This window comes from Pygoscelis adeliae, unplaced genomic scaffold (assembly GCF_000699105.1).
Source record: "Pygoscelis adeliae isolate BGI_AS28 unplaced genomic scaffold, ASM69910v1 Scaffold298, whole genome shotgun sequence".
NCBI lineage: Eukaryota > Metazoa > Chordata > Aves > Sphenisciformes > Spheniscidae > Pygoscelis > Pygoscelis adeliae.
Genome location: NW_008825303.1, coordinates 3,189,091 through 3,215,266, shown reverse-complemented (window position 1 = coordinate 3,215,266; position 26,176 = coordinate 3,189,091). Strand labels below are relative to the sequence as shown.

Genomic DNA, 26,176 nt, shown 5'->3' with positions numbered 1-26,176 from the left:
CACAAAACCTCCTTGCTTACCTCCATTGTTTTCTTATAATGGGACAACTTGCTCTTTTGCATGCGCTCCATTGCAGACTCGTACTGTAAGAAACACACAGAGGTAAGCATTTCTTGCTTTGGACCTCTTCCTCCCCTTTTTAGTGGCAGGATTGGGAAAGCCATTGTCAGGGCTTTTCTATAAGCCACATGCCTGTGGGGAAAACTACTTCACTCTGCTTTAATAAATGACAGGTTTCTAAGTGATACAGAGAGCATCAAAGTGCCAGGTAAAAAAAAAAAATCCAAGATAATTCTGCTTCAGTGGTTTCCATTAATAGCAGAGAGGATGTAGATCTTAATTTTCATCCTTCCCCTTTTTTTTTTTTCTTAAGGAGATTAAACAGCGTAACACCCAGTCACAGTGCCCATCAGCTCTGCCAGCAGAGTTCCTTCGCTGGTTCAAGAGCTTTATCCCACATCTTTGCAGACCAAACCACTGTCTCACCCAAGTGAGCAAGGGTAGTTGTCCATTTTAAATACAAACAATTCCTGTGTGATTTATATTCCATTGCTTCTGGCAAATTTATGCTCGATGTGATTTGATTTTCATATCATCATCTGGTCAGCATTGGAAGGACAGTGCTGAGTTCTCTTTTATGGCTTTAGTTGTGATATGCCCAGCCTTATGTGACAGTGAGATATGCTCCTAATTGGCAGGGTATGGGTTTCTTCAGTGGGACTTTTGGTCCTTTAATCTTTATATTCTGCTCAAGCAAAACTCCCTAAGGGGCTACCCAGAGGCTTGCTTCGCATTGGGCTAAATAGCACAGTCCTGAGAGCAGCTACAGCGAAACACAAATCACAGCGTTTTGGGAGGTTACCAAAAATGCTGACACCATCTAGCATGTCTGATGTTGACTTCCTCACAGCCACACGCTGGATGGAGAAAAAAGCTTGCCTAAGACTCCAGAGCAGTTTTACCCTTTTTCCCAGGCCCTTCTGTTTCCAGTTGAGTTATAGGCTTATTGTTTTCAACAGCAGAGAGAGCCTCTCTCTTTGCAAATCCTAGTGGCAAAGTGGCGGTGGGGCACAAATGCTGATGAACTAGATGCATGCTGCCTGTCTTTATATGCCTTTCTTGCTTCATCAGATCGCTGTGGACCTCAAATCTCAGTAGCAGCACTGGTTTTACGCACTGTCATATTCAGAATTCTCTGCTATTCCAAGTTCCTGTGTGTCAGGGTTGTAGACACAAGATTTTTGTGGCATTGGATACTGGTCATATGCATTTTCATTTGTTTAAAATTAGCAAAGAACTGGACATTTTATTTTACTCCTCCATCCATCAGTGCCTTCAGTGTTAAGTGACTGTCCCGTCTTCAACCCCATGGAACCAGAGAAGGTGTAAGAGTGACCACTGTTGTCTCTATTGAGAGCTACATTTTCAAGGGACTTAGAGCTTGATAAGATCATAGGGGATGAAATGGCCTAAAATATACTCAAATTTTTATTATATAACATCAACTAGATGCTATTTATTCCACGTATTTGTAATTCAGCATATATTGGTGTTGCATTCAGCATGATATTTATTTGCTTTTATGTTTTTAAATGCTTGTGTTACCACTTTATTTTAGTGCATGTTGGAGATCATGGAGGATCATACCAAAGAAACCCAATTAGCAAGGGTATAAAAAAGAGAAAAGGAGGGATTAAGTTCTTACAGGAATAATAATAGTATCTGCAGTTACACCGGAGAGAGTAAAAGTGACTAAAGCCTCTATCTCCTGAGTTTGGAGCACTACTTTATTTCCAGCTGGGATCAGAAAGCAATTTTCTTCCACAGTCTAGTATATGGAGTGAACAGGGCACACTGGGCATGTTTTATCATCTTTTGCAGTATTCACAGTCTATGGCTGGAGATGGGTCATCAGCATGGACCATTGACCCAATCCGTTTCAACATTTCTCTAGTTCCTCACCTTTTTTCTTTGCTCCTTCTGTCTTTCTCGGAACTCCTCTATTCCTTTCAGTTCATCCTTCAGCATTACTGCCAGCTGGATATGAGAGTTTCCAACACTTTCGATTTCTAAAGCAAATCAGAATTCATATACAGTCAGTGGAAAGGTCTTTAAATATGAAGTCACATTTTTCAGGAGATGTTTCTGGGATGTGGCTGCTATATGAATTGTCACGAACAGGGCAGCCTTAAATAGGCCTCCCTATGTTTCTGCATGCACTGACACTGCCGTGGGTTCACACAACCTGAATAGGGCTTATTGCAGGTCCTCTCAGTGCCTGCAAGTTGCACGGACAAGGCTCCCACTGCAGAATCAGAGCACCCACTCAGAGCAGCCTTGGCAAGTGAAGAGCTGGCTGCATTTTTTCATAGCCCCGTTTACCCCAGCCAGCCCTCTTCCTTCTGGGGCTGGAGGTCAGACATTGTGGTGCAGAGGGAGGGAAGGAGCATCTGACCTGATGATGATGACATCATCACCCCCTGTGTCTGCTTTCCCTCCACTGTGCTGCTGGATTGTAACTGCTCTTGGGAGCTGCTTGCCAGTGGTGTCCAGCCTTGCACAAATGTCATTAGACGAGGTTGCAAGCTGAGAATTTCCAAGGGTCAGCACAGATGGATTGAATTTCAGAGCACCTGGCTGATGCTGTTTGAAGTGGCTGGTAACTCCTCTGCATTTGTTGGCTTTGGTGCCTCTGAAATGGAACCCCACATTTTCCAGAAATGTTGAGCTCCCCCACCCAGGCTCTAAAAATACCTTGATTCACCAGCTGCTTTTCAAAAGGGTGTTTTTATCTAAACAGCAGGTGCCAGTAGCCAGGTACACTGTCCTATTGGCTATGATGGTGTTGCATTTTCTGTGTGTGAAAGGTTTTTGTTCAGCCTTGGGCACATTTAGAAAGCATGCTGTTTTGATGTCAGTGGTTTACAGAAGAGGGAACAGAGCTGATATTTTGTGACTTGATCCAGATAAAACTAACTTCAGGAACAAGCCATTTTATTTGCCAGAGAGTGGACTGTGTGCCCAGCCTTGGAGGACTCCCAGTGAATATCCTTTCCCTCCACTCGCCATACTACAGACTAGGATAGAAAAGTTGGAAATAGAGGGGGGAAGAGGATGAAAGACCCCAGAGGGGACGAACACATAGTGTGCTTGTCTTAGCCCAGGTCACAAAGGAAGAGGTAAATACTTACGTTGCTTAAGCCTCTCAAATGCTGCCTTCAGTGTGCTGTGAGGCAAAAACAAGTGCACTTTATTAGTATAGGCTTCTAAGGATGGGTTGTGAATCTCGAGGAAAAACTTTCCCTCAGATTCTCAAAGATCCATATAGACATAAAACTCTTAATATTCTTGTAATAAAAGTTGACCATGCTAACAAGCACAACAGCATCAATCTGTTACCATCGGGAAATGCAATAAAATGCTCCATGAAGCAAAGAATTGCACTACTCCTTATGTGCATCCTCTTTCTTAATCCCACTGTATTTGTGACTGTGAATGTTAACAGGCATTTCTCTATTCTTGCACCTTGCCAATGGATACAAGTCAACTGAGTGAAATAAGGACGGTCAAGGGGAATTGGGTTTTGGAGCACTAGTCTGAAGGGTAGAGCGAGACCAGCTCTACCCTCTGTGTTGAATGCAGCACCAGCAAATTTTTCCTCCTCGGTCACCCCTGAAGCTGGAGCAGCTCTGCTATGCAGCATCCTCCATACTATGCTTTCCGAGCACCCCCGTGTGGTACAGCTCGCTCTCCTTTAAAAGACTCACAAATGGTGCAGAGAACCTACAGAGGCTTTGAAACCCTGATGCTCCCAGGGGTTTTCGACATCCCAGAAGCACAGCATGAATAAATCATGTTGTGAAATCAGGCCTCGGTGCTGGGCTGTGAAGTACAGCATGGAGATGAGCAAAAAGAGACGTTATGCTGCTTGTCCGGATGGACCTGCACAACTAAGTGGTCCTACAATGTAGAGTTGCAGAAGGGCATGAAAGGGTAATGATAGGTCACCTGATGTCCTGTTTTTTTGGCAAGCCAGAGTCCATTTTAAGAAAGCAGCAAACATACCAGCATAGAAGTGATGGGAGAGGAAAGAGCATAGTCTGTAAGAGGCATTTTCAACTTAATAATTTGCTCTAGCCCCCTTCCTGCAGGCTGGCAGGGCATTTGTATACGCAGAAGCCAGGGCCATGGTGTGATTTGGAGGTTTTTCAGATTTAGAAATCATCTCTTCAAGACCCAGGGTGTGTTGTTCCCTGAAGGAAACAGTTCTGGGATCTCCATGGAGCCCTGGTCTACCCCAGACAGGAGCCCAGGGGAAAAGCCTGTTGGTGAAGACCCTTAAATCTCCCTGGCTGAAGCCTGGCTACTAGGAGAACCCAGAAGAGGATGCGTATCACTTCCCAGGCATGTGCAACTGCAGATGGGTAGGGAAATCCTGTATCTCTTGGGCTATTTCAGGAGTCTTAAGAGACACATGAAGGATCCTAATTGCCCTGTGTTAATTTAGGCTGGACATCTGTTTCCTAATCAAAGCTTGCTCTCCCAGTAGCAAGGCTGCCTTGCCAGGCATAAAAAAAATGCACAGGCGAGGGGAAAGGCTGGGCCTGTCCTCAGTGATAACTGCCTTGCAATCCACTTCCAAATCTAAATTTGTAGAAATATGAGGAAAAGACTTTCAGCAAGAAAAGATGAGTATTGAGCTAACTGCTTGATTCTTTCAGCTTTCAACTAGATTTGTTGTGGTGAATCTCCTGAGATAAGTCAGGGAAAACATGCTAGATTGAGTATTTTTCAGTATTGTTCTAATAATACTTAAACACGTTGAAGGTTCATTTTGCAAAAAATTAGTCTGGTGTGAAATTTTTATGGAAACTAAATTTTCACAACACAAAGGAAATAAACAGTATTCTTTCCAGCTAAGTTAATTAAAAGCTTGGAATTAAAAGACAAGTTGAATATCAGCAGCAGAGATAGCTTTTTCTCACCTAAAAGCGCTAAAGAATTATTTTGAAAAATTAAATATATACGAGGAATAAAATTTGCTTTTTTAGTGTGGAGTTTCCAATAGGAGGTGGGAAATATGCTAACAACTTCATGCCTGAAACAGGTAAATACTGGAATTAAAAAAATAGAGGGCACTTGCAAACTGCACATACTGTTTGCACTCTGTGTTGATCTACTGTTCCCAGAGATTTTTTTCCTTTGCTGTTGGTGATTCAGGTTATGCAAAGACTGGCAAAATTGCTGTAGTGGTTACTGAAAAACAGCGCTTTCTCAGTACATATCAAGGACAAAAGCAATTTGCTGCTTTTTTGGTTTCCAGGCATCTGAGCTAGCAGAGTAGTTCATGATCATAAGCCATAAATGAAGCTTTTCTCCTTTTTGCTGGCTCTCTGTAAGGACGAGACAGTCTTCTGGTATAATAATGCATCTGGCGATGAGCTGGAGAGAGACCAATTTGCCCCCTGCATGGTCTCTAATGGCCTTTTCAGAAAACTCTGGCCTTTTGCTCCTTGTATGAAAGATTTATCCAGCCAGTTCCCTAGCTGCTGACTGGGGCAAGGCCACAGTCCGTAAGTAGGTTGAAATAGACTTAAGCCATTTACTTCCTTATTTTTATAATAATTTTCTAAAATGAGTGAATTGGATCCCTCATCCTTATGGGGCTTAAGGGAGTAGCAAATATGTCATTGTGCCAAGTTATGTGTGGGAGAGAATAAATAAATAAAATTTTGACCCATGGATCCATCAGGTATTCCTTTATGACTTCTGGGCTGCAGGGATGTGCTGGCTGCAGCAGCAGTGCTATAGATTAGCTCCTCGTTGCTGCTAGATGCTCTGATTATATCGGTGAAATATATCATTTCAGTGCTTTGGAGGGTTTAATGGAAGCAACTCATGTGGCAGACATACAAGTGAGTTTTAATTTTGTCTGTGCTGTTTTGTATGTACAGTACCTATTACCTATTACCTATTTCTTCTGGGTGGCTTTGACTTTCTAATAGGATTGATAAGGGCTTTATTCTGATGCATCCAAAGTGAGGATGTCTCAGTCTCGTGGACACTTTAAAAGAGTATTTTATCCTCTCAGTATATTATGCTGCTTAGCATTGTGGTAGTAATTGATTTGTTTGTTTGTTTGTTTTGTGGCCAAATTAGAAAACCCAGGGCTGAAAATAATTCAAGCAAAACAGAAAAATTGTGATTTGCCTCTTTTCTTTTTCTTCTCTTTTTTTTTTTTTTTTTTTTTTAATTGCTCACTTCTGAGATTTCCATGTAAATTCTGGAACACTGTTAAACCACTCCAGCTAAAGACAGAGCACCAGCCTTCCCTTTGGGCATCCCTACGCGGAGCCTCCTGCAGATGTCTCATTGAAAATAGAGTTGGACGCAAATCCACTGTGCATGTTTGTTAAACGACTCCCCCTTGGACATTTAAAGATTGGATTTGTCAAAATGAATTTCTGGTGGAAACAGGATTGACTTTGAATCCGGAATAACGGGGACCAGATAGAGCCTGTGCAACGGCCGCTCTGCAGCAACTTCTGGTGATTTTTGCCATCTAGTGGCTAAAATATTCTTACCGTTTTCTGGGATACCGACCCTGGCTGCTGCCTTCATTTGCTGTAGTCTCCTGCTACTCGAGTACAACGGAATTGAGCTGCTCTTGTAAAACATGCACGTTTCAGTGTTTGTTTTTTCAAGCGGAGGGGGAGAAGGAGAATAGCAGAGCCTTTAGAGGAACAGGGAAACCAAGGGGAGAAGCTCTTTACAGTAAAGCTCACCCCCTGTTCAGCATTCTTGCTCTTTAGATTGCAAAATACTTTCGAAAGTGAACTTACCCAAATTTACCCAGCACACCAAAGCTGGAAAGACAATCCTGTCTTTCTAGGGCACTGACCACCAGTCCCTCTGGCTCTCCTCTAACAGGAAAAACATTTACAGAATGCATCGTTTGAGAGCTTGGTTTGATTTTTCTCCCAGCAGAACCTGTCCCCTGCTTTCAAGACAGAAAATGCATCCTGTATTTGAGCAGAGGTGCCTTGTTTGGCACTCACCCAGCATCGCAGTACATGTATGAGGACTAGTGGGGAACCACTGCATCTGATCATAAATCCATTTTACTCACTGTGCAAAATTATCTTATAGTTGGTTCAGGAAGGTGACTTGATTGGAAGAGCATGGCATGCCAGCACTCCAAAGTTAACTTGTCCTGGCTGCTCTCTGTTTTTGCTAGAGAACTGGGCTGTTGCTGGAGACTGCGCTGGGCAGTCCTACGTGACACGAGGACCACCAGGAAACGTACTCTAGATAGGGCTCTGGTACCTTCTGCTTCACGGTCATCAAAAGCTGAATTTTATGCCACCAGAGATCTAATTAGCAGAGTTCTATCAGTGGCAGTGCTTAGGTCACAGGTATACTCACTACTTTGCAACTGTAGGCTTGCTGGTTTGGGCTTTTTTTTTCAGTACTTTGCCTTTTCACTCAGTTAGAGACTGGTTTAACTGAGTAATTCAAAGAATGCCTTTACAGCTTGTACACAGGAAGGTAAAACAGGCTCTTCTAACTGGAAAACCACAGCTCTATTTTAATTTTCTTTCTTTTCGACCTTTGCTTGGTGAGTAGAAGTGTGAAATAACCCCACCTTCCTTTCTGGTAGGTTTCCATTTTAACATCAATATGATCTACAATGTTCTGTTCTTATTGTAATTTTTTAAAATATTCTTTCTGAAACTGGGAGAAGTCTCTGCAAGATGAACTCTACAGACCACTTTCCAGCAGTCCTGGTCACCCTCTGCCTCCAGTAACTTAGATCCTGATAACATGGTTATGAAACCAACCCAATGCCAGTCTCCTCTGAGGCCATGGTTAACATCTTTCCTCCTGCCACACAGGGAAGACCCAATGTGGTTTTACCAACATTTCTTTCTGTGAAGCCCAGTGGTGGTAGCAAAATGTGGGGGAAACAAGTTCAGAAGCGTCTGGTCTCAAATAGTTTGCACCTGGGACTCTGTCTGCATTGCAAAAAAGAAAAGAAGAGGGAGGTGGTGTGCTCTTTTAGCAGGGAGGTAACTAAGGTGCTACCAAGTCCTAGGCCAGGCACATAGCACAGTATTTCACATAAGAATCGCATCTAACATATTGCTTAGTGGGGATGTGGTGAAAACATCGAGGAATTAATTTTGAGGGGATGTTTTCTTCTTGTTTTCAGAGGAGCTATAAACAGAAAGGCAAAACCACTCAATGCAACTGGAAAGATTTCTGTACAGGTCCCAGCTGTGGTGTGGTGTCTAAGCCACCTGTGGCAGAGAAAAGGCATGAGCAGCACCCTTTCTTTGACCATGGGAGTCCAAGTTTCTGTCTGTCTATAAATTAGTGATAGCAAGGCACTAGCTAGCATGAGCAGTCATGTCAGCTATTACAAGAGGCTGCACTGTGCAGCAGGCCGGGCTTAGTGTCAGGTTGGGTGTAGCATATCTTTCATGAAAGTAGCAACAAATGTGGAGGGTTCCTCTAGTGCTGTGGTGTGTTTGTGTACGTGTTTTGCTTCTGGTGCTTGGATATTTTCAAATATGTGTTAAAAGCGGAAGCAGCCCCAAATTGAATGGGAAGGGGGCTGTATCATCACTCCCAGGGCTGATTACTGGGAGCGCACACACATCACCCCAGACTTTGCTAGGGCAGAAGGGCAAATGGGATGGCATCTCCATGTACCTTCTCTTCCCTGTAAATCTGTGCCCACATACTACAAATGAGACCCCTTGTGACTCCAGATTGACCAATGCCATTCAAATCAAAGGATAAAACAATCGAAACAACTTTTCTACCTTTAACATAAAACTAAATTTTCTCATGTCTCCTGGAAAGAGAGCAGCACTGCTCAAAAATGCCTATCCTCATCACCGGAGAGCTTATCTAGATTGGCTTTAACAAGAACTGAGCAGAGGCTTAAGTCTTTTGGAGTACGTGCATGGGTCCATTTTCACAGGGTCCTGAAAATTTGAAATACAAGTGTATAAGCTCTGTGCAGGTGCAGGACATCTGAGCAGAGAATAACTAGCCATGGAAGGATGTGACCTTCCAAAATGACTTTTAGCTTCACTTCAAAAATGCCTGCTTTGTGTGAATAATACAGAGGATTCTGTATATTAAGTGACAGATGCACTATATTTATACACAGGAAGTAGCAACTGGCATTTCGTTACAGATGCCCTCACCTCACGCTCACTGAAATATTCTATTTCAGGCATTGCAGAGAAGGGCAGAGCAGACACAGGCTTGAAGGAACTACCCTTTCCCAAGGTCTGAAGGAGGTGGTAGTGGAAAAGAGGGAAGCAAAAAAGTAGGAAATCATATATGTGAGAAGAGACAAGCAGAGCAAATAACAAAAATAGCTGTTGTCAGACTAGGCAGAATTTAACCAGCTACTGTGTGTTTACATCAGTTATTTTACAGAACAACAGAGTTCCCAGAGGCTCTATTTCAGCTGAAGCCGAGGATGTATCTGAAAACCGGGCTCTGTAGTATATTCTGTTTTCATGTTGTTCTGCTGAAGAGCTGCCCAAAGCTACTGCATGGAAATTCCCAGTCACCTGAAAGGTGTTTCCTCTTAAAGGCACGAGCTCTGCTGAGAATCATCTGTAGTGTGTCGAGACTTCATTACTGTGTGCGCTACCAGCAAAAACTTGCAAACTTGACCTCAGTTTGTAACTCAGCTGAAAATCCCCAGTTTCAGTGCATCCTCTCCCATGTGTGCAACACAGAATATGGAGAGTACAAAACCATACCGTAGTTTAAACTTCATGACATGTAGTTCCCTCTCCCCCACTGGATATTGGTGTAACCTGGCATTTGCCAAGAATGTATGGCTGTAGCTTTGTAATCATCTTTTTCATAATTTCTTTTATGATTAGAGACTATGAAATTGTGATTCAGATATTATTTTTTCATAATTAAAAAACTGGGATAACAGGGCTTTAAAATTAGTACAAGGTAGGAATGAAGACATTTTAAAAATACACTTTAGCCCTGACATGTGATAGGTGAGCTCCAGAGCTCTATTTCTGTGCAGAATCCATCTTTCCACCCTGACTGCTGCAATCCTCGTGCTTTGCCCGCTCCGCAAGGGCTGCCCACTCTCCTGGGTCTGACCCACTCAAGGTACATTTGCAACTGATATTCTCTGATGCTCCCTTCCAATACCTGTTCTCCTCCCAGTGCTTTCACTAAGACTCTCCAGCCACCCGTATTCCCAAGCATAGCCTGCATCCATGACAGTGCTGGCACATCCAGGTGATTAACTTGCAAGAAGCACCCAGGCTTCTCCATAGTTTTGGTGTTATTATGGGCCTCGGTGTGTTTGTAAGAACCAGAACAGGCAGTGGGACCGCAGCTCACCAGTGCAGGTGTGCGTTGAGGAACCCCACTGTAAGGAAGCTAATCTGCCTTTGTCAGGTGTGTCTGATCTAACACAGCAAGTGTGATGAGGTGGCCTAAAAATCAACAAAGAAAAAGGCACTTCTGCAGTTAATAGGAAAGTACATTGCTTTACCTTAAGACTCAGCGGATGCTAAAAAGTCTTGGGGTTTCAAATAAGAAAAAGACACAAGGAAACTCCATTGGGGGCTACTATATACAAAGCTGCTGGTGTGGCAGCCCCTGAACTACCAATTGCTAAGGCTAGAAGATTATTTAGGAGAAACATATCCTCATATGCTTGCCCTGTTCTTCTACTCTTCCCTTGGGATCTAGTGTTGAGGACAGAATATTAGGCTGAAGGGATTTTGGTCTGAGCCTGTGTGACCCTTCTTGCATCCTTCTGTGCATTAGAATGAACTTGCCAAGGCCTATAGCAACTGCTGACTTAGATCTGTGTCATGGGTTGGAAAGAGGATATCTCCCTTCCCTATAGGAAATAGTTTCTACCAGCTGCAGTGCTCGAGGCAAGGGCAAGCACCCAGAACGCCTAAATTTGCTTGAATCAGGCTGGACTATTGAATGACTGTGTGCTCTGGCTGTTAGGCAGCACTTATAGGGAAGTTTTATTTCCTGAGCTGGAAGCTGGAGTATTTGTTTGCTATGACCATGGTAACCAGCACTAGCTTCTTTTAGAAACCCTGTCTTTGCTTTTTTTAAAAAATAAAAAATAAAATAAAAAATTGTTGCAGCACGTCTCCCTCATTGCGGCATGTCTGCCTCTCTGATTTTAGTTTTGTTAGAAATTTTTCTATAGCTGTAGGCTGGCCATAGCCATTTCCAATACTGGTTTGAAAAAGAACAGCGAGGACCTCACTGAAGTTGTCGCACCTCCAGTAGCAGTGCTAAAAATTTGTCCTCTGCTAGCTCTCAGGTCAAAGTGATTTCTCACGTTTCTGGTGCTAAGGAGTCTGCAGGTGGAGACACAACATTGTCGTCTTTTCCCAGGTCACGATGTGATATTACTGCTGATACTCGGTAGCGAAGTGTCCTAGTACAGTCTTGGCTTGTAGTTGTCTCTGCCAAGCAGGAGCAGTGCCAGGCCCTGAGGGGTCAGTTCTCCACCAGAGGAGCTGTAGCGATGCTGGGGGAACAAGCGCTGGACAGCATATAGGATGGAAACCTGATGGCTGCTGTCACCCAGATTTTTCTCAAAGCAATGGAGAGTGGTCCCGGAGTTGCTGTTTTTTTTCCCTACTATCTTTCTTTTGAGTCAGCAGCATATTTCTTCATCTGTGTCTTTCAGTAAATAAAAATGGGTAGTTGAATCTATTTATACATTTAGCTGAGTTCACCAATTTGTTCCAGCTGAAGCAAAATTTTGGGGGAGAGGGAAGAGCCTGAAAAAATGTTGACTTTTTTTTTTTTTCTTTGATTCAAAATGAAAAACTTTTAAAGTATGGGGGAGGCTTGGGAGAGCACTCTTTTCTACGGTGATGTCCACTATCTGGTGCAGTGTGCCATAGACTTCTCCAGGCTTCTCCCTGTTGCTTGTATTTACTCATTGTGATTATTCTCTTCGCCTTGTTTTGTGCCGGTCCTGACTGTGCTGAAGTAACAACCCGGGCAGTACCTCCTCACCACTGCCTAATTTCTCCCTTTAGCAGACCCTCTTCTCTCCAAGCACAGGAAGCAACAGAACAGGGTTTTTTTTTTCTCTCTACATTTTTTAACCTCTGAGGGTTTGAGATTAGAAGAGCCGGGCAGCTGCCAGGGTCTGCATTTCTGGAATTGGAAAGAGCTGTTCACACTGGTACTGGGAGGATACAAGCACATAAGGCCCTGCTGGGCTGCTCATCGCATGTAGCAGTGCCACCGTCTCCAATTCGGCAGATTTGGCGTTGGCTGCGGTATGGGTTTGCCACGGATGCTTTGCCAACAGGCCCCCTGCACGGGGAGTGCTGCTCGCTCCAGCTTTGTGCCGCTTCTCTCCTGCTCTTCTTTCCATAGCAACTACAGAGCATCGCTTTAACCTGGTGGAGTGATGGGAGGGTTTTGCAGCCAATTCATTAGTTTCAGAAGTTGTTTATAATGTGCTAAACAGAATTAATTGGCCTTGCAGTTGTTTCTCTTAAGGTCTTCTGGATATTTTCTGACACTGGAAGTTTGTGGGTGGTTGTTGCGGATGGATTTTCTTTGTTCTTTCTATCGACTTTTTGAAACGGTATCGGATACCTTCCTGATACTGAGCACTATTGGGTGTGAAATAATTTCCCAGGAGAAGCGACAGAAAGCCTTAGTACCTGAGATGTTTAAAAGATAACTGAATTTAAGACTAGAGGATAGTTTTGCATTAGCAAGAAAATGAGCGAGTGATCTAAAATTAGTAATTCTTGCTCCTCTGCAATACATAGCATGGCACAGGAAGTTCTATAAAATGTTCTGCAAAAAAACCTGAAAGCTACTTTTTTCCTGATGAGTGTCAAATGCAAGTTTTAGGTACAAATACCTGCACAACACCTTCATTAGACTTTATTTGAGAAATACTGCTACCCAAAGCTGCATTCAAAGATGCGAACAGCCCTGTTCAGCCTGTCAAGTATTTGTAATACTTAGGATTCAGTGTGCTAGTCGATAATAGGGAGTCCTATAAAGAGGAACCACTTGGAGTAATGCATGGGGGTAGTTGTAGCATAGTCCTTTCAAGCTTTTCTTATTATAGGTAGTACATAGGTTCCCTCCCTCCAGTCTCCCTGAAGGACTGGCCTTGGGAGCAGAACTGCTGTCAGCAATCAATGTCATATAAACAAACAGAAACTTCACACTGTGTCAAAAATCTTAAGGCATTAAAACCAAATATTTCATTTTCATGAGTTGTTCCAGCCCTGAATAGACCCTAGTTTTCTCTCATTTTAAAGTGTTTACTCTGGACAAATGCCCTTCGCTGCCCATCTGTGTAACTCCTTAAACAACCAGAAGATGCTGAATGACAGAAAGCAAAGTGTCTTCTCTCTGCTTCAGAGCAGATACAATGAGACATTTCCTCTGATAAAAGCGCAAAGCTGGTCGCTACCCAGACCAGGCATGGGTTTATGGAAACATAGTAAAGCAGCTCTGCCGCATGCTTTGTTGGTATATTCAGCCTTCTCTCTATGCTAAGCTATAAAATCGCTAGATCAAAGTGGAGCTGCGCCCGAGTCCAAACTTCCCCCAACTTGAGGGGAACTTGGATCCCTGTCCCAAATCTGGGACTTGGCTCTGCCTCTAAATCAAGCTCTTATAATCTCTTAGGAAAAGTCGGACCCATGAATTATCCACTAAGTCACAGAAGGGCAGCCAAAGCTGTCTGTTTCTGAACACATTTGCTCTGCTTGCCCTGCATTGGCACTAAAGAAATTTAGGTGGAGCCTTTCGTTAATCCTGGAATGCTGATCTTAGCCTTTGGTTTGGGAAGAAGCCATCCATCCTTAATCTGCTATTTTAATTCCAAAATAATTTTTTCTTCTCCTTCCTTTTCTCCAATTAGGTCTGTGAATTGAGACAGCAGGAAGGTAGAAGCCACCTCCAGCAGCCTTTGCTAGGAACCTTGCTTTACCTTACTGCATTGCTCAGGGGCAAGGGAGAGATGGAGCACTAGGGGAGGAGAGGCTTGCACGTTCTCTGCAGTGAGCTTCAGTGGTCTCCGCACTACCAGGCGCTTGGGTTAATGCAACAGTTTCCCCGTCAGCCTGGATGTGCCACCACTGAATCGATAGCAAGTGCTACGGGTGATTGCCTGGCACTTGCATGCCATGGAGGTGCAAGGGTTTGAGGTCAAGTTTTCCCATAAAATATGAACAGGAAACCACGCTCACAGAGTGATAAATCAACATAAAAAGGAGACTGCAATTAAGAAATGAGATATGGGATGGATGAGGGTAGCAGGCCCTAGGGATCAAGAGCTGTTCTGTGTTTAGATTGAGGTCTTCTCTTCCAGACTTGTCTTCTGTCACCCCAAATCTTCATCCTCTGCCACCTTATAACTGTATTATTACTTGTTACAATAATGACAAAATGTCTCATTATTGCTGCTACTATCAATAACAGCAGCAGTTTATCAGCAGTGTTTATTAAGTTAAATTCCATGCCAACATATATCTTCCTCTCCCAACACAATTTATATGTGATCTAAGATAGTATTAGAGGAGACAGAGAAAAATATGTGTCATTTTAGTGTATTTCAGTAGTTCCGTTGATTTGTTTCAAATGAAGTCCCTTCAAAGAGGTTAAAAGTTTGTATTCCTAAGCGAAGCCTTTTTCCTGCTGCAGAAGCTAATTTTTGGTGTCTTCGCACTCTGTGTTTGTCCTGTCACAGTCTCTCAGTGTCCACCAGCTTCCCAGAAATGCCAAGCCACCACCCTAAACTTTTCACAACCTTTTCCTTTCCCTTTTTTCCCCATCACTTAGTTTGCTTGTGGAAGCAAATATTAAACATTGTTAGGAATCCTGAAATCAAAAAAATTCTCAGTAGAGACCTACTGGCAATTTCCAAATCAAGATTTTGTGAATCCTGCTTTGAAGGACTATGTTGTTTCCCCATTTTTCCTGTACGTTGTGAAGTGCTCTGTAACGCACTGAAGTGAGCAGCTGATGACCCCATTCATAGGCAAAACACAGGAGTCTGATATTGCTTCCAAAATGCTTTCATTTGCACTAATAAAAGAATTCCTTACTTGATTTCTGTTTGTCCTCCTGCTTTTCGGGCAATTTGAATCAGCTCTTTCCCATATCTCTCTTCTGCTTGTGCTCTGTTAAAAGAAAAACTTATTCAATTTCTCTTAGTGGTACCAGGATCACATTTACACAAATCTTGTAATTGCATCTGAGGTACAAAACACGAGAAATACAATTTCCTTAATTTGTCTACCTCCTCAATCCTAGTGCTATTAGTTACCTCTAAAATATTTTGGGTGAGCTATTTCTAGAAGAAATGAGGGAAAAACGAAGCCCATCTCCGTGGCTTTGATTACTGTGGAGTGCTACGTACAACTCTGTCCCCAAAAAGTTGGATTCAATTAGAAGAAGAGGTGTACAGAAGTGTAGTGAAGATGCTTAGAACGGAGAGCCTCTTTTGCAAAAGAAACCTAAAAGATGACGGCTGACTTGACCCATCAAAATGAAGGCTGGGAGGGGAGTGAAGGGTAGGTTCTAAAGGATCCATTTAAGAGAGGTTGTGAATAAATGGGAGGCAGGAGTAGCAGGAAAATTTCTAACCATTAGAAACATGAGGCGCTGCTTGAACAGCTGCAATGGAGGCAGAGGGGGAAGGAGCCTTGCTATTTGTAAGGTGAGGCTGTGACAGTTTTATGGAGGGGACAATATGATGTGATATCTCACCTAATGGGGAACTGTAACTAGTGACTCAGGAAAGTAGTTCTGTTTCTATGGTTAATAAAGAAAAACAATTATTTCTTTGCTGTTTTCCCCTCCCCCAGCTCTGAAAGAAATTTCTATTCTCTGTTTAAAAAAAAAACTATTTGTACTAAATGTGTTATTTCCTTTCTCCTGGGTGCAAGACTGGGGTGGAACTGAGTTTTCAGTCTTTGAGTAGCTGCTAAAAACTTGAATGGTCAATAATAAATAATGAACAGATAGCCTGGTGCTAGGATTTGGAGGGCGGGATTTTGGTTAGGGTAAGTCCAGTTCTCAAAAGGGGTTTCAAAGCATTTCAAACAGCTTTGAGCCTGAAACTTGGCACCTTAGAGAAATGTACCCTTTGTTCAAAAAAGGAATTTTTATGTGGGTGCAAGGCCATGCAACCCCGCTGGTTTGTTCTTACATCCATCTTCCCACTCGGCCACGCTGTGCTTTATTATTGCTATTTGCCGAGTTCCAGCGGTTTGAGGGCTGGTCTTTCAGTTTTGCAACACAGCAGCTGTTGGGGTGGGTCTCTGTTTGAGAACATCCGACTGCCCTTCCGACTGTTCCTCTGCTCTGATGGCTGTGAGCACCTTGCGTTGTAGCCAGCTGTACCAGTGGCTCTGGTGCAATTTCACTGGTTTGCAACCATCATCTGTGACCTGAGGCAGGCTCGTCCTGGGGACTTGCCCCCTGTCCAAGGAGATCTGTCAGACTGGTGGAATAGCAGTGCTGGTCATACAGCAGCGTACAGTTGCGGCAGCCAGAAGTGGAGGCTGCTCCGGGCCTCTGTCCATGGCTCCCGTGTGCCTAACACTGCATGTGCAATTAGTTAATTGCTGTCATCCTGCACTAGAAATTGCTACGTTTTAGTGGGGTGTCCCTACGTCACTGCTTTGGGATTCCTCCTAGAAGAAGAGGGCGCAAAATATAGTGATAGGCCACACAGATGTACCACTTCGCTTCCATGATAGATGAATGAAATTTCATCAAAATGTCAATATACTCCAGAGACACATAAAGCTGCAGAAGAAGAATAGATTATTTTTCTTCTGATTTTAATAACAAGAAACATTTTTGTGTCAGAGACTTTGCTTTTCACATCTTGGTGCTGCCTTTCCCACTTTCCGGTACTCTTGCACACAGCTTCTAGGTTTCCCTGCAGCCATCGAGAGCTGGAACTTATTTTGTGTTTTAAGTCTGGGGCTTTGGTCTGGAATACAACTGCTTCCTCACTCCCCAGTCTCTTAGGCCCTCCTCTGGACCAGGCAGGGATATTTGTGAGCAAAAGTAATTGACCTGGGTGGAAAACTGATGAACTGTTAGTATAACCAGGGCAGTTAGTTTCAGGACTCAGGGCAGCTGCTGCAGGAGTCCTTGTTGAAATTCTGGCATGAAGCCCATGACATGGGCAGCCTCTAGGAACACAGATTCATCACATGCTTTGATCTCCTCCTAGGTCATTCCTATGAATGACAGGAGGACAAGCTGAAACAAGCATCTTCCAGAAATAAACTGGAAATAATACCTTCTTTCTGCACCTCAGTGCCCGCTATCTTTTCTCCTTTTCCTCCTCCCCCAATATGTATGCACACACACAAGCACACGCACGTATGCATGCTCACTGGAATGTTTTGGGGGTGTGCAAAAGTTCATGGAAACATTTGTTCTTTTATCTTTCATATCAGCAAAATGATTGTATGTGTATTTTTTTTCTTCTTTGTGGAAAGTCCTTTGTGCCTCCACCACAAGTCAGGAAGAACCTTATCCTGCAACTTACAGAAACCTCTCTAATATGTTTTGGAAAGAAACACAGGCGTATATAGCATCAGATGCATGCTGCAGTGTAGAGCCTGCCTGAAGCCTGCAATGTAATTCTGATCTCTGTAAGTTATGTGTCACAAAGGAGCTATTTTAAACAGTTAAAGCTAAGCTACCGTCAGACAGATGTGACTTCAGGACTGAGTGACATGCGGTAATAAAATACGCTTCCACTGGTGGCCAAGAAAAGCAATTCAAATAGCTTCCGATTTTGATGGGAAACTCTTCACACGCTGTGACATAGTCAACTTTCAGTTTGACAGCTCACATCCCCTTGAAAGTCCCAGTAGCCTGGGACAGAAAACCAACCTAAAGCCAGAAAACTAGATGGGAACAGCATGGGAAGAAAAAGCAGGCTGTGACTGAGGAAGGCAGAGCAATATTCGTAAGGAGACAGTTCTGAGATGAACTGCTCTAGGACTACCTGCTGCATATTGTGTGGTCTTTCCTACAGGTTATGCATGAGCATGTACGTGCCTCGTGCTACATGTTGAAACTGTTGAAACCCAGCCACTTAAAAACAGAACCTAATTTCAGATATTTTTTTCTAACTCAGTAGTACAAAAATGAATGGCAAAGGAGTCAGAGCAGCTGTGTAATATGTATTTTCTCACCCACAAAAGTGTCAGCTGTCCATAGCTGTTGCTGAGGGGCCCCCAAGAAGCATGTAAAGGATGGACATAATCTATGACACTGTTATTCAAAGTCTAGTAAGGTCGGCGAATGATGTGGGCTGTCTTGGGTGTCTGGGAAAGGCTTTTTGTAGCATCTTACATAGCTTTGTCTGTATTTGAAAAATGGCCCATTTTTGGTAGTTGCAAGAAACTGAAACAGTGCCTGTGGCAACAGCACGTTTAAAGAGAAAGAAAAATGCTCCCTGTAAAAGGGGAAACTTGGTAATGCTACTTGTTGTGGATGTACATGCTGCCCTGTGATTGTGGACCAATAACTACCTGAGTCTTAATGGAGCTCTGGATTTCTAATTCTTTCACCCCTCTCTTCTCTCAAATCTTCAAAATTTCTATTTCTTTTCTACCTTCACAAATCATGACAAAAGGCTAGGATTCAAATCACTCGGGCTTTATATGTAAACTAGTATCACTACCAAATTCAGAAACAGCCTGCTATTCCTTTCCAGATGCCAAACAGGAGAGAACATGGAGGCTGTTCACACTTTTTTCACTCTGATTTTCTTACCTCTGCTTGAGCAAATCCTCCACATCTTTGCACATCTTCCTCCCATCCAACAGCCGCTGTACAAGGGCCTCGTAGCCAGTGTGGAAGGTAAACTCCTTGCACTGAAGACAGAAAGATAAACAGTTGAGCTGATTTGTGCGCACAGTTTGCAGGTTTACCAGATGCCTACTGTCAGTCATACGGAGCAAATTAAGTTTCTGGAAAATCCAAATGGACCTTTCGATTTGCCCAGAGCAAAGGGGCAGGACTAAGGGCGCAGGTATGAGTGAGATTTCTCCAAAGTGAAAATCTGTAAAAGTTTTGATTAAATCAGCTTTGTTTTTTAATACTGAAAAAGTGAAGTGGGTCACAAATTTTGCTGTGTGGAAAGCAGTGCTAGCTGTCTTTTTGGGGAAGTCACCTTTAGCGTTGGATGTTGGATCTTTGCAGAGCAGAGATTGCAGATCTTTGCAGAGCAGTCTTAAGGACAACAGCTCCTCTTCCCATACATTTTCTAAAAAGAATGGTCAGAGTCAACTCACTGCCACAGGACTCTCAGTAAGACGGTGACCTGCTGTCTAGATGTGAGTGGAGAAATGAAGGAATCTCGTTCTTGTGCGAATATCAGCATACGGGGTAGTGGTTGTGCCACCCAGTCAGTGGTGGGTGTTTTGATGGGAGAATTCATAGCACAGAGAGGCAGTTTGCCATTAGACAGCACTTGGGTTCTAGTGTGCTGCTAGGTTCTCCTTTGGGATTGCTGTAACAACTGTTCTCATTGTTTGAATCAATCTGTCTCTGGTGTAAATTCAACGTGACAGGGTTTTAAAAAATAAAGTAGAACATAAGCATGTGGAGAGCTTGGGAATGCGGACATTGGATCTGCAGGAAACTGCGAGTCTGTGTTTCTGAGACGCTTGCCAACGAGCGCTCCTTCCCTTGCTTTTGCATTCACCACCCAATCTCCTGTGCAATACATGGGATTCACTTGTGCCTTTGGGTATTTTTGCAGCCTGTCCTGCTCCATGACCCCATGTGGCAAACGGAGCCAGCCTAAGCAATCTGTGGTTTCCAGCCAGCCACACTAGACAGGCGAGGTCACAGAGCTGGGTGGAGTTTGCTGCCCCAAAGCCAGAGCTCTTATCTCCTACTGGGGCTCTGCACCCTCTGCGGCCCAGGGCCATGCTCCTCTGCTGCAGTGCCATGCTCCTCTGCTGTGGTCTAGGACTGCGGTTCCCTCCCCATCGCACAAGTCCATGCATCAGCCTTATCCCTGTCCATGTGATCCATCAGGGCATACCCCCATGCATCTCAGGCAAAAATATCTGAGTAATGAGAACAAAAACAATTAGTCTTGCACTTCTTTCATCTTTTTACCAACTTCCAGGTTGCACTGCAGCAATGGTAAATCAGTTACAACAAAGCCAGTGCTGCTGGGGAAATGCTGGGAGCCCAGAAAGGGAAGGGAATAAAGTTGTGACGTGCTCTGAGTGTGGCACTGGGAGAGGATTTCTGTGTTCTATTCATGGTCCTCCCACTGACTCACAATGGGATTGGGACAAGCCATTTTTACTTTGAGAGCCTCAGTTAACCAGTACATAGTGATAATGTTATTGAAAACATAGTGGTGAATGTTATCTGAGCTTTATGTTATAGCATTATGGACTGTGTAACCATAAAGAGAATTAATATGTTCCTTCCCTCAAGCAGCTTATGTACAATACAAGTGCTTATATACGAACTGAATACAGTTTATACGTCTATCCACTGTCCCCAAAGCAGCTATCATTTAATAAATGTGTTAGTTTATTGCTTTCCACTATGACTGCAAATAAGACAGCTGTTTAAGTTTTGGGACTTGGGAAGGATCCTCTGGCAAGCAACTCTTGGACACTTGAGCTTGCGGCTTTGCTTCCTTATTGCTGGGACTGGAGAGGAATAGGGCGAGCTCTGGGGATGAATGGCGGTGGCCGATGGCAGCCTCGGTCCTCCTCACCCAGGCCCCAGGGCTTCTGTGAAGAATTGCAGACCTGGGAGCAGGTTTTTTTGCTTTTTCAAGAGCAAGGATAAATTTCTGCAGGCAGTCTTTGTAAACCTACAGGTTGCAGTAGTATTTCCAGTGCTACATTTTCTTGACAGCAGTAATGACTTCTTCCCTAACGGACACTCTTATCATGAGCAGTGGGGAGAAAGGAAAAGACAGTAGGATAATGGTTCACAAGAGACAAAGACAAATGCCTCTACCAGCAAAGTGTCTGCACTATAGAGCCAGGCAAGATAATAATGTAGATAAAAGAAGATGGAGAGAGTGCCATGGATCCACTGTGATCACTGTTGCAACCACAGGAAAATGATAGGATTACATATGCTGATCTGATGCATATGATCACCCCTTAAGAAACAGGATCTCAAAACCAAAACATCAGTTTTCCCGATGTTTCCAAGGGCAAGTTACACACACACACACATCCCAGGGAGGGATCTTGCTGTGAAAGAAATGAAAAGAAGCAAGTTTTTGCCAGTCATAGAGGAAAGTAGGAAAGGTTCTTGATAATACCCTGGCAATCGACTGTCACTTCCCCGTCTCCTTTTTTTTTTGAGGACATCTCAAAGGCAGAAGTCATTGCTGCTGTAAAAAACTCTCATAAATTGCTCCCTCTGCCTGACAGAAACCACTCTGGTCAGGTGCTCCACAACGAACTCACAGCCTAAAAATTTTGGTTGTATATTTCCAGAGGCAATTAACTACATCCCATAGCTGTGTACACAGCTTCCTTGTCCCAGAAATGCTGCCCAGAGGTAAGTGAAAATGTCATATGGGTTTGTATCACCCCAGCGGTCAGGCACACTGCCACAAGCAACAAACGGGGAGTGGTAAGCACATTGTGAAGTTACTCTGCCATTTCTGTTCAACACATCTCTTCGTTTAGTAAATGCTAAAACTCACTTACTGTCTTCCCCCACCTCTTTTAAACTGGTGCAGTTGCTGTAATGGAAAGATGGCAAATTCTGTATGTCTGAGAGAGCCACTTATTAAATTCCCTCAATGGAGAATGCAGCACCAACTCATTATCAACCCCAAACCACTCACACAAACACACCAGTGGGCCAGGGGTCAGCCTGCTGACCGGCGACCCTTCTAGGGGCCTGATAAAACTACCTAATGGACTCGATTCAGCCATTTGGACATCTTGCTCTAAGCCATAAAAGTGCAAGGGGAAGAAGCAGTGCCATATTAAAAACTGCATCAAGGTTCACTCTGCCGTGGTGACCAAGAGAATTAATTTTGCAGCACGTCTAACAAGATACTCTCATGGTCTGAGTTAAAGGATCCTTTGTAAACTACACTGCCCTCAGTAGCGCAGCCATGCAGTCTTGTTGGAGCCTGCAAACAGGCTTGCCTCCAGGACACGCACCAGCATTTTTACTGGCACTAATGCAAAGGGAACAGGTTAGTGCTGCTCCCCACTGCTCACAACAGATTCTGTGCTCCATCTTTTTGCCTTCCTACTTCCTCACTTCAATGAATTTAGAAATGCAAAAGCCAGATTTAGCTCATTATAACTATAGGAATATTTTAGCCCTTTAGTACATATAGAAAGATAGCTGTTTAAATGCGAAATCTGTAATAGCACTTGCACATTCCTAGATAGCAGGCTTTCTACCAAGCAGGGTATGGGAATAATGTTCTCACCGTTCACTCCGTGCGCTTGTATGTGTGTGTGTATGCCAAATGCAAACGGCCAGTGCCTTACTCAAAGTTTTGCTTTCTTTCTGTTGCCTGCTAACATGAGTTAAGACTTGAACTTGTTAAAAATGGAGCCACTGCAGCCGCATCTGAAGGGGAGCTGGAATCTCCTCTGATGGATGCATCAGTTTCTGCCTGCTAAGTTCGTCTGGGTTTTGTCGCTGTGGCTGCACATTGTATAAGATTTGGCTCCAGCTAAATGCAGGTCTAAAAAGAACTTCCTACCACAGGCACTCATTTAATCTTTCTTCATTTTGAGGGGATCCATCTCAAAATTTGCTTTATTGTCCTCACTATGTGTTCCTGAAGAATGTGGAAACCATATTTCAGAAATCACAGCATCTGAAATCTAAACCAGGGCTGCCTCAGCCTCCCAGGCAGCAGATCTAGCTGTGGTCTAAATAGCATGTGCCACTAGCATGTCATAGGCTACAGCAAGGAGGGAAAGGAAATATAGCCAGGTGACAGCCCAGGTTTAGACAAGTTTAAGCTATGGATGCTCACCCTGCAACGTTGCATCTTAATTTCCAACCACAATGTAGCCATAAATCATTTAGGCCCAAGTTTACTTACACAAACATTTCCCTTTCATTTCAACAGCTCTTTTTCTTCTTTCATGTATTGTACACCTGCATCCTCTCTCAACCTTTTCTTGAACCCAAACAAACTTCCTTTGCCCTTTCCTGGGATACCAGTTTTTCATGTGTGTTCTTATAGTACCTGTTCAAGGCTGAATAAATCCCTGTTGGGTAAGGATGATGCTCTGCCACTCCAGTAAAGTCTAACCGATGCTTTGTACCATGACATTAACGTCTGTTCTCTAAGGAACACTTCTGATACATCAGAGGATCGTATTTGCTTTCTTCCGCTGTCAAATCATACCAGTGGCACCTAACTGATCTACAATCTATTGATATACCTGCAATTTTCTCCTCTCATGCAATTTTACCTCACGAGGTCCCAGAGTGTGTTGGACCTTTTTGCTACTGGTCTCTTACTCTCATTTTGCACTTTGAAACATTAATTTTATCTGCTTTCCATTACCCTAGGCTTGAAGGTTATCAGATACCTCCTGTACAGTGTTTCATTCTACCCATTTGTTTCAACAACAGCTATTTCCAGCCCATTCTTAATGTCTTATGCCAGTATCTGCAATGAATATATTGAATAAAATCAATCCTGAGACCAGCTCTTGAGACCCTTCCTCCAGCTCAGGCATTTCCATTTCAGCACAAGCCACCAGCATCCGCCCCAGAACGGGGTCTTTGCCTACTTTACAGTTCTTCTTCTCCTGCTGTGTCTGTTCAGTCCTGTTTTGTTTTTCTTCCCTAGTTCCTTAAGGATTTCCTGTGTAACACCATAACAGACCCCACATTTTCTTTGTCAAGGCAATCAAGACAGCAAGATTGTATAATGTTAAACAACTATCTAGACTTGATAAGCTGTCTTACCTTTATTCTATTTTCCATTACCATTTTGTGTTATAATTAGCATTCGCATCGAATGGTTTTGCAAAGGCTGTTAAAGTCGTGCTACTCAGCTAGTGCTTGGGCACCTCTCAGTTGGGACTTTGTGATGATTATAAGAACTAATGAATAGTGAAAGAACTATTTTTTTTTAAGAAATTACAAAAAATGCTTTAATAAACAATGAATGTATTTGTTAAATGTGTAAAACATAATTTGTTTATAACAAAATCTAGGTAGTTGCTTGGAAGAGGGTGATTTGAATCACCACCAGTAATTTGTCTCATTGCCAAGAAAGTGATTCCGCTTAGTCAAAGCATGTGCGAATGTGAAAGAGGATTTACTCATTCTTATTTTAATAAAAAGGATTAGTTAATCTGCGTTGTCCAGCAGACCTATAATCACTCTAAAGAAAGTGCTTGACAAAGGGATTTCAGTGTTGCAGGCAGATTCCTATTGTCCTGAAATTCTTCCGTTAATACTTTACATGTGCGTTCATCGCTGCCTCGGAGCCCGGGGTTTTTATTCTCATGGGGAGAATCACAGCTAATGGAGAGGCAGCATCTCCTCTCCTCTTCCTGCTTACAAAAGTTGCTTTCCTCCCGTGCAATGAGCGACACTGTTCCCTCCAGAGTTGAGAGAAATGTGAAAGGGAGTGTATGACTGAAAAACACAAATCTTACGCTCTAGTTTAATCAGAATATCTTTTCATAGAACACTTGAAACGAGGTGTAGAGGACTGCAAGCAGAGGTGTTGACAGTCAGCACACTGGGATACACTTTCTTCTTTCCATTTCTTTTTTCCTCTGTGGCTTAACGATGTTGCTCCCTCACATTAGCACTTACTAAAGAGATAGGTGCCTTGGGACAGCGCCTTTCCATCTGGTAGAAGTTTCTCCATAGGCAATCATGCAGGTAAACATCAGGAGTTAATTGTGGGAGAGATTATTCATGGCTGGCTCTGAGCTGGTTTCTGCAGCCATGAGGGAGAGGCTTGGAGGATTTTGGTTTGGTAACCAAAGGCTGCAAGCAGGAAGACTGATGGTGTCAGTTCCCTGCCCAGAGGGTGGAAAGTTCAGTACGAAGATAGGCGAGGCGTGACGTAGTTTCTTCTTACGTCCTGGTGGCACAAAGCTGAGTAACCTTGTGCTAAGTCTTGTGTCTTTAACTAGCTGAGAATCAGCCTTACAGCACATCTCTTCTCTGAGCCTTGTGCTGCCGGGTGCTCAGAGAGTACTGCAAGGCTTTTTGAAGAGCAAGTATCTATGTTTTGAAGTCACGAGGGTACTATTTCAATAATATCAAGTAGGAAAGACTAAAATGCTTTACTGGTTCCTGAAGCATGGTTTTGGTAAATAGCTATTACAATGGACTGAACCGAAGCAAAAATATCCAGGCTTGTGTGCAAAGCGCTTGCTAAATTGTACGCCCTTGCATGTCCAACTCCTAATATTCAGGTGACATGAATTGACCAAGTCATTGCAGTTGTGCTGTAGGAACTGTGGGCTCTTCTGTTGTGGCTGGTTTTCTTGGAGCATTTCTAACACTGTCCTGGGACCCGGCTTGCCCACTCAGAACTTTTTTTAGAGGTAGTTTACATACCACAATTCGTACCTCTACCTGCTCCTGCAGGATAAGCTGGCTTGTCAGCAGCTTAGCATCTCAGCTGCTTTGCAGCTGAAGTGGTATGTCCTGTTTGGTAAGTGCCACTGCAGCTCCACCTCAGCTTGCTGCATTGCTCAGGGAAGCTGCAGTTCTGGCTGTCAGCAAAAAAGGCCTCTTCCCCTGCGCCCCCAGCTGCAAAGCCTGCTCACTTGCTTTTGGCAAGGAACTACATCCCAGGTGGTACACAGGGAGAGCAGGATACAGAGAGCCCCCAGGATACAGCGCGGCAACAACACGACCCTGACGGGGGAAGAAGGGCTGGAAAAGAGAAAACTATGTAGCAGCCATCTGGCACGTTGCTTGGTACCTGGGCAGGATAGTGCTGAGCTACCCTGGTGATAAAGATAGTATCAAAATCTGCACGTTAACTGGTTTGCACACCTGAGGTGGGCCTGGCTAGCTATCAGGTATTCTTTTAGCCTACAGATCCTTCATTTAGGAATTATTTGAAATGTATTATCTGCAAATATTGAAAAAATCTTAAACA

General features: G+C 43.5%; 2 protein-coding genes across 2 annotated transcripts in view; one reads left to right on the top strand and one right to left on the bottom strand.

The window, feature by feature from the left end:
* PSTPIP1 (proline-serine-threonine phosphatase interacting protein 1) overlaps window positions 1–19,994 on the bottom strand; it is a 36,088-nt gene extending 16,094 nt beyond the window's left edge. The window contains exons 1-6 of the mRNA XM_009330112.1: window positions 19,788–19,994; window positions 18,832–18,932; window positions 15,129–15,203; window positions 3,192–3,226; window positions 1,963–2,069; window positions 21–83 (exon numbers count right to left, since the gene is read on the bottom strand). Of these exons, the coding sequence (XP_009328387.1) occupies window positions 21–83; window positions 1,963–2,069; window positions 3,192–3,226; window positions 15,129–15,203; window positions 18,832–18,932; window positions 19,788–19,994 (588 nt within the window). The remainder of the gene's footprint in view (window positions 1–20; window positions 84–1,962; window positions 2,070–3,191; window positions 3,227–15,128; window positions 15,204–18,831; window positions 18,933–19,787) is intronic.
* SCAPER (S-phase cyclin A-associated protein in the ER) overlaps window positions 1–26,176 on the top strand; it is a 258,080-nt gene that overhangs the window by 20,470 nt on the left and 211,434 nt on the right. The window lies entirely within an intron of this gene.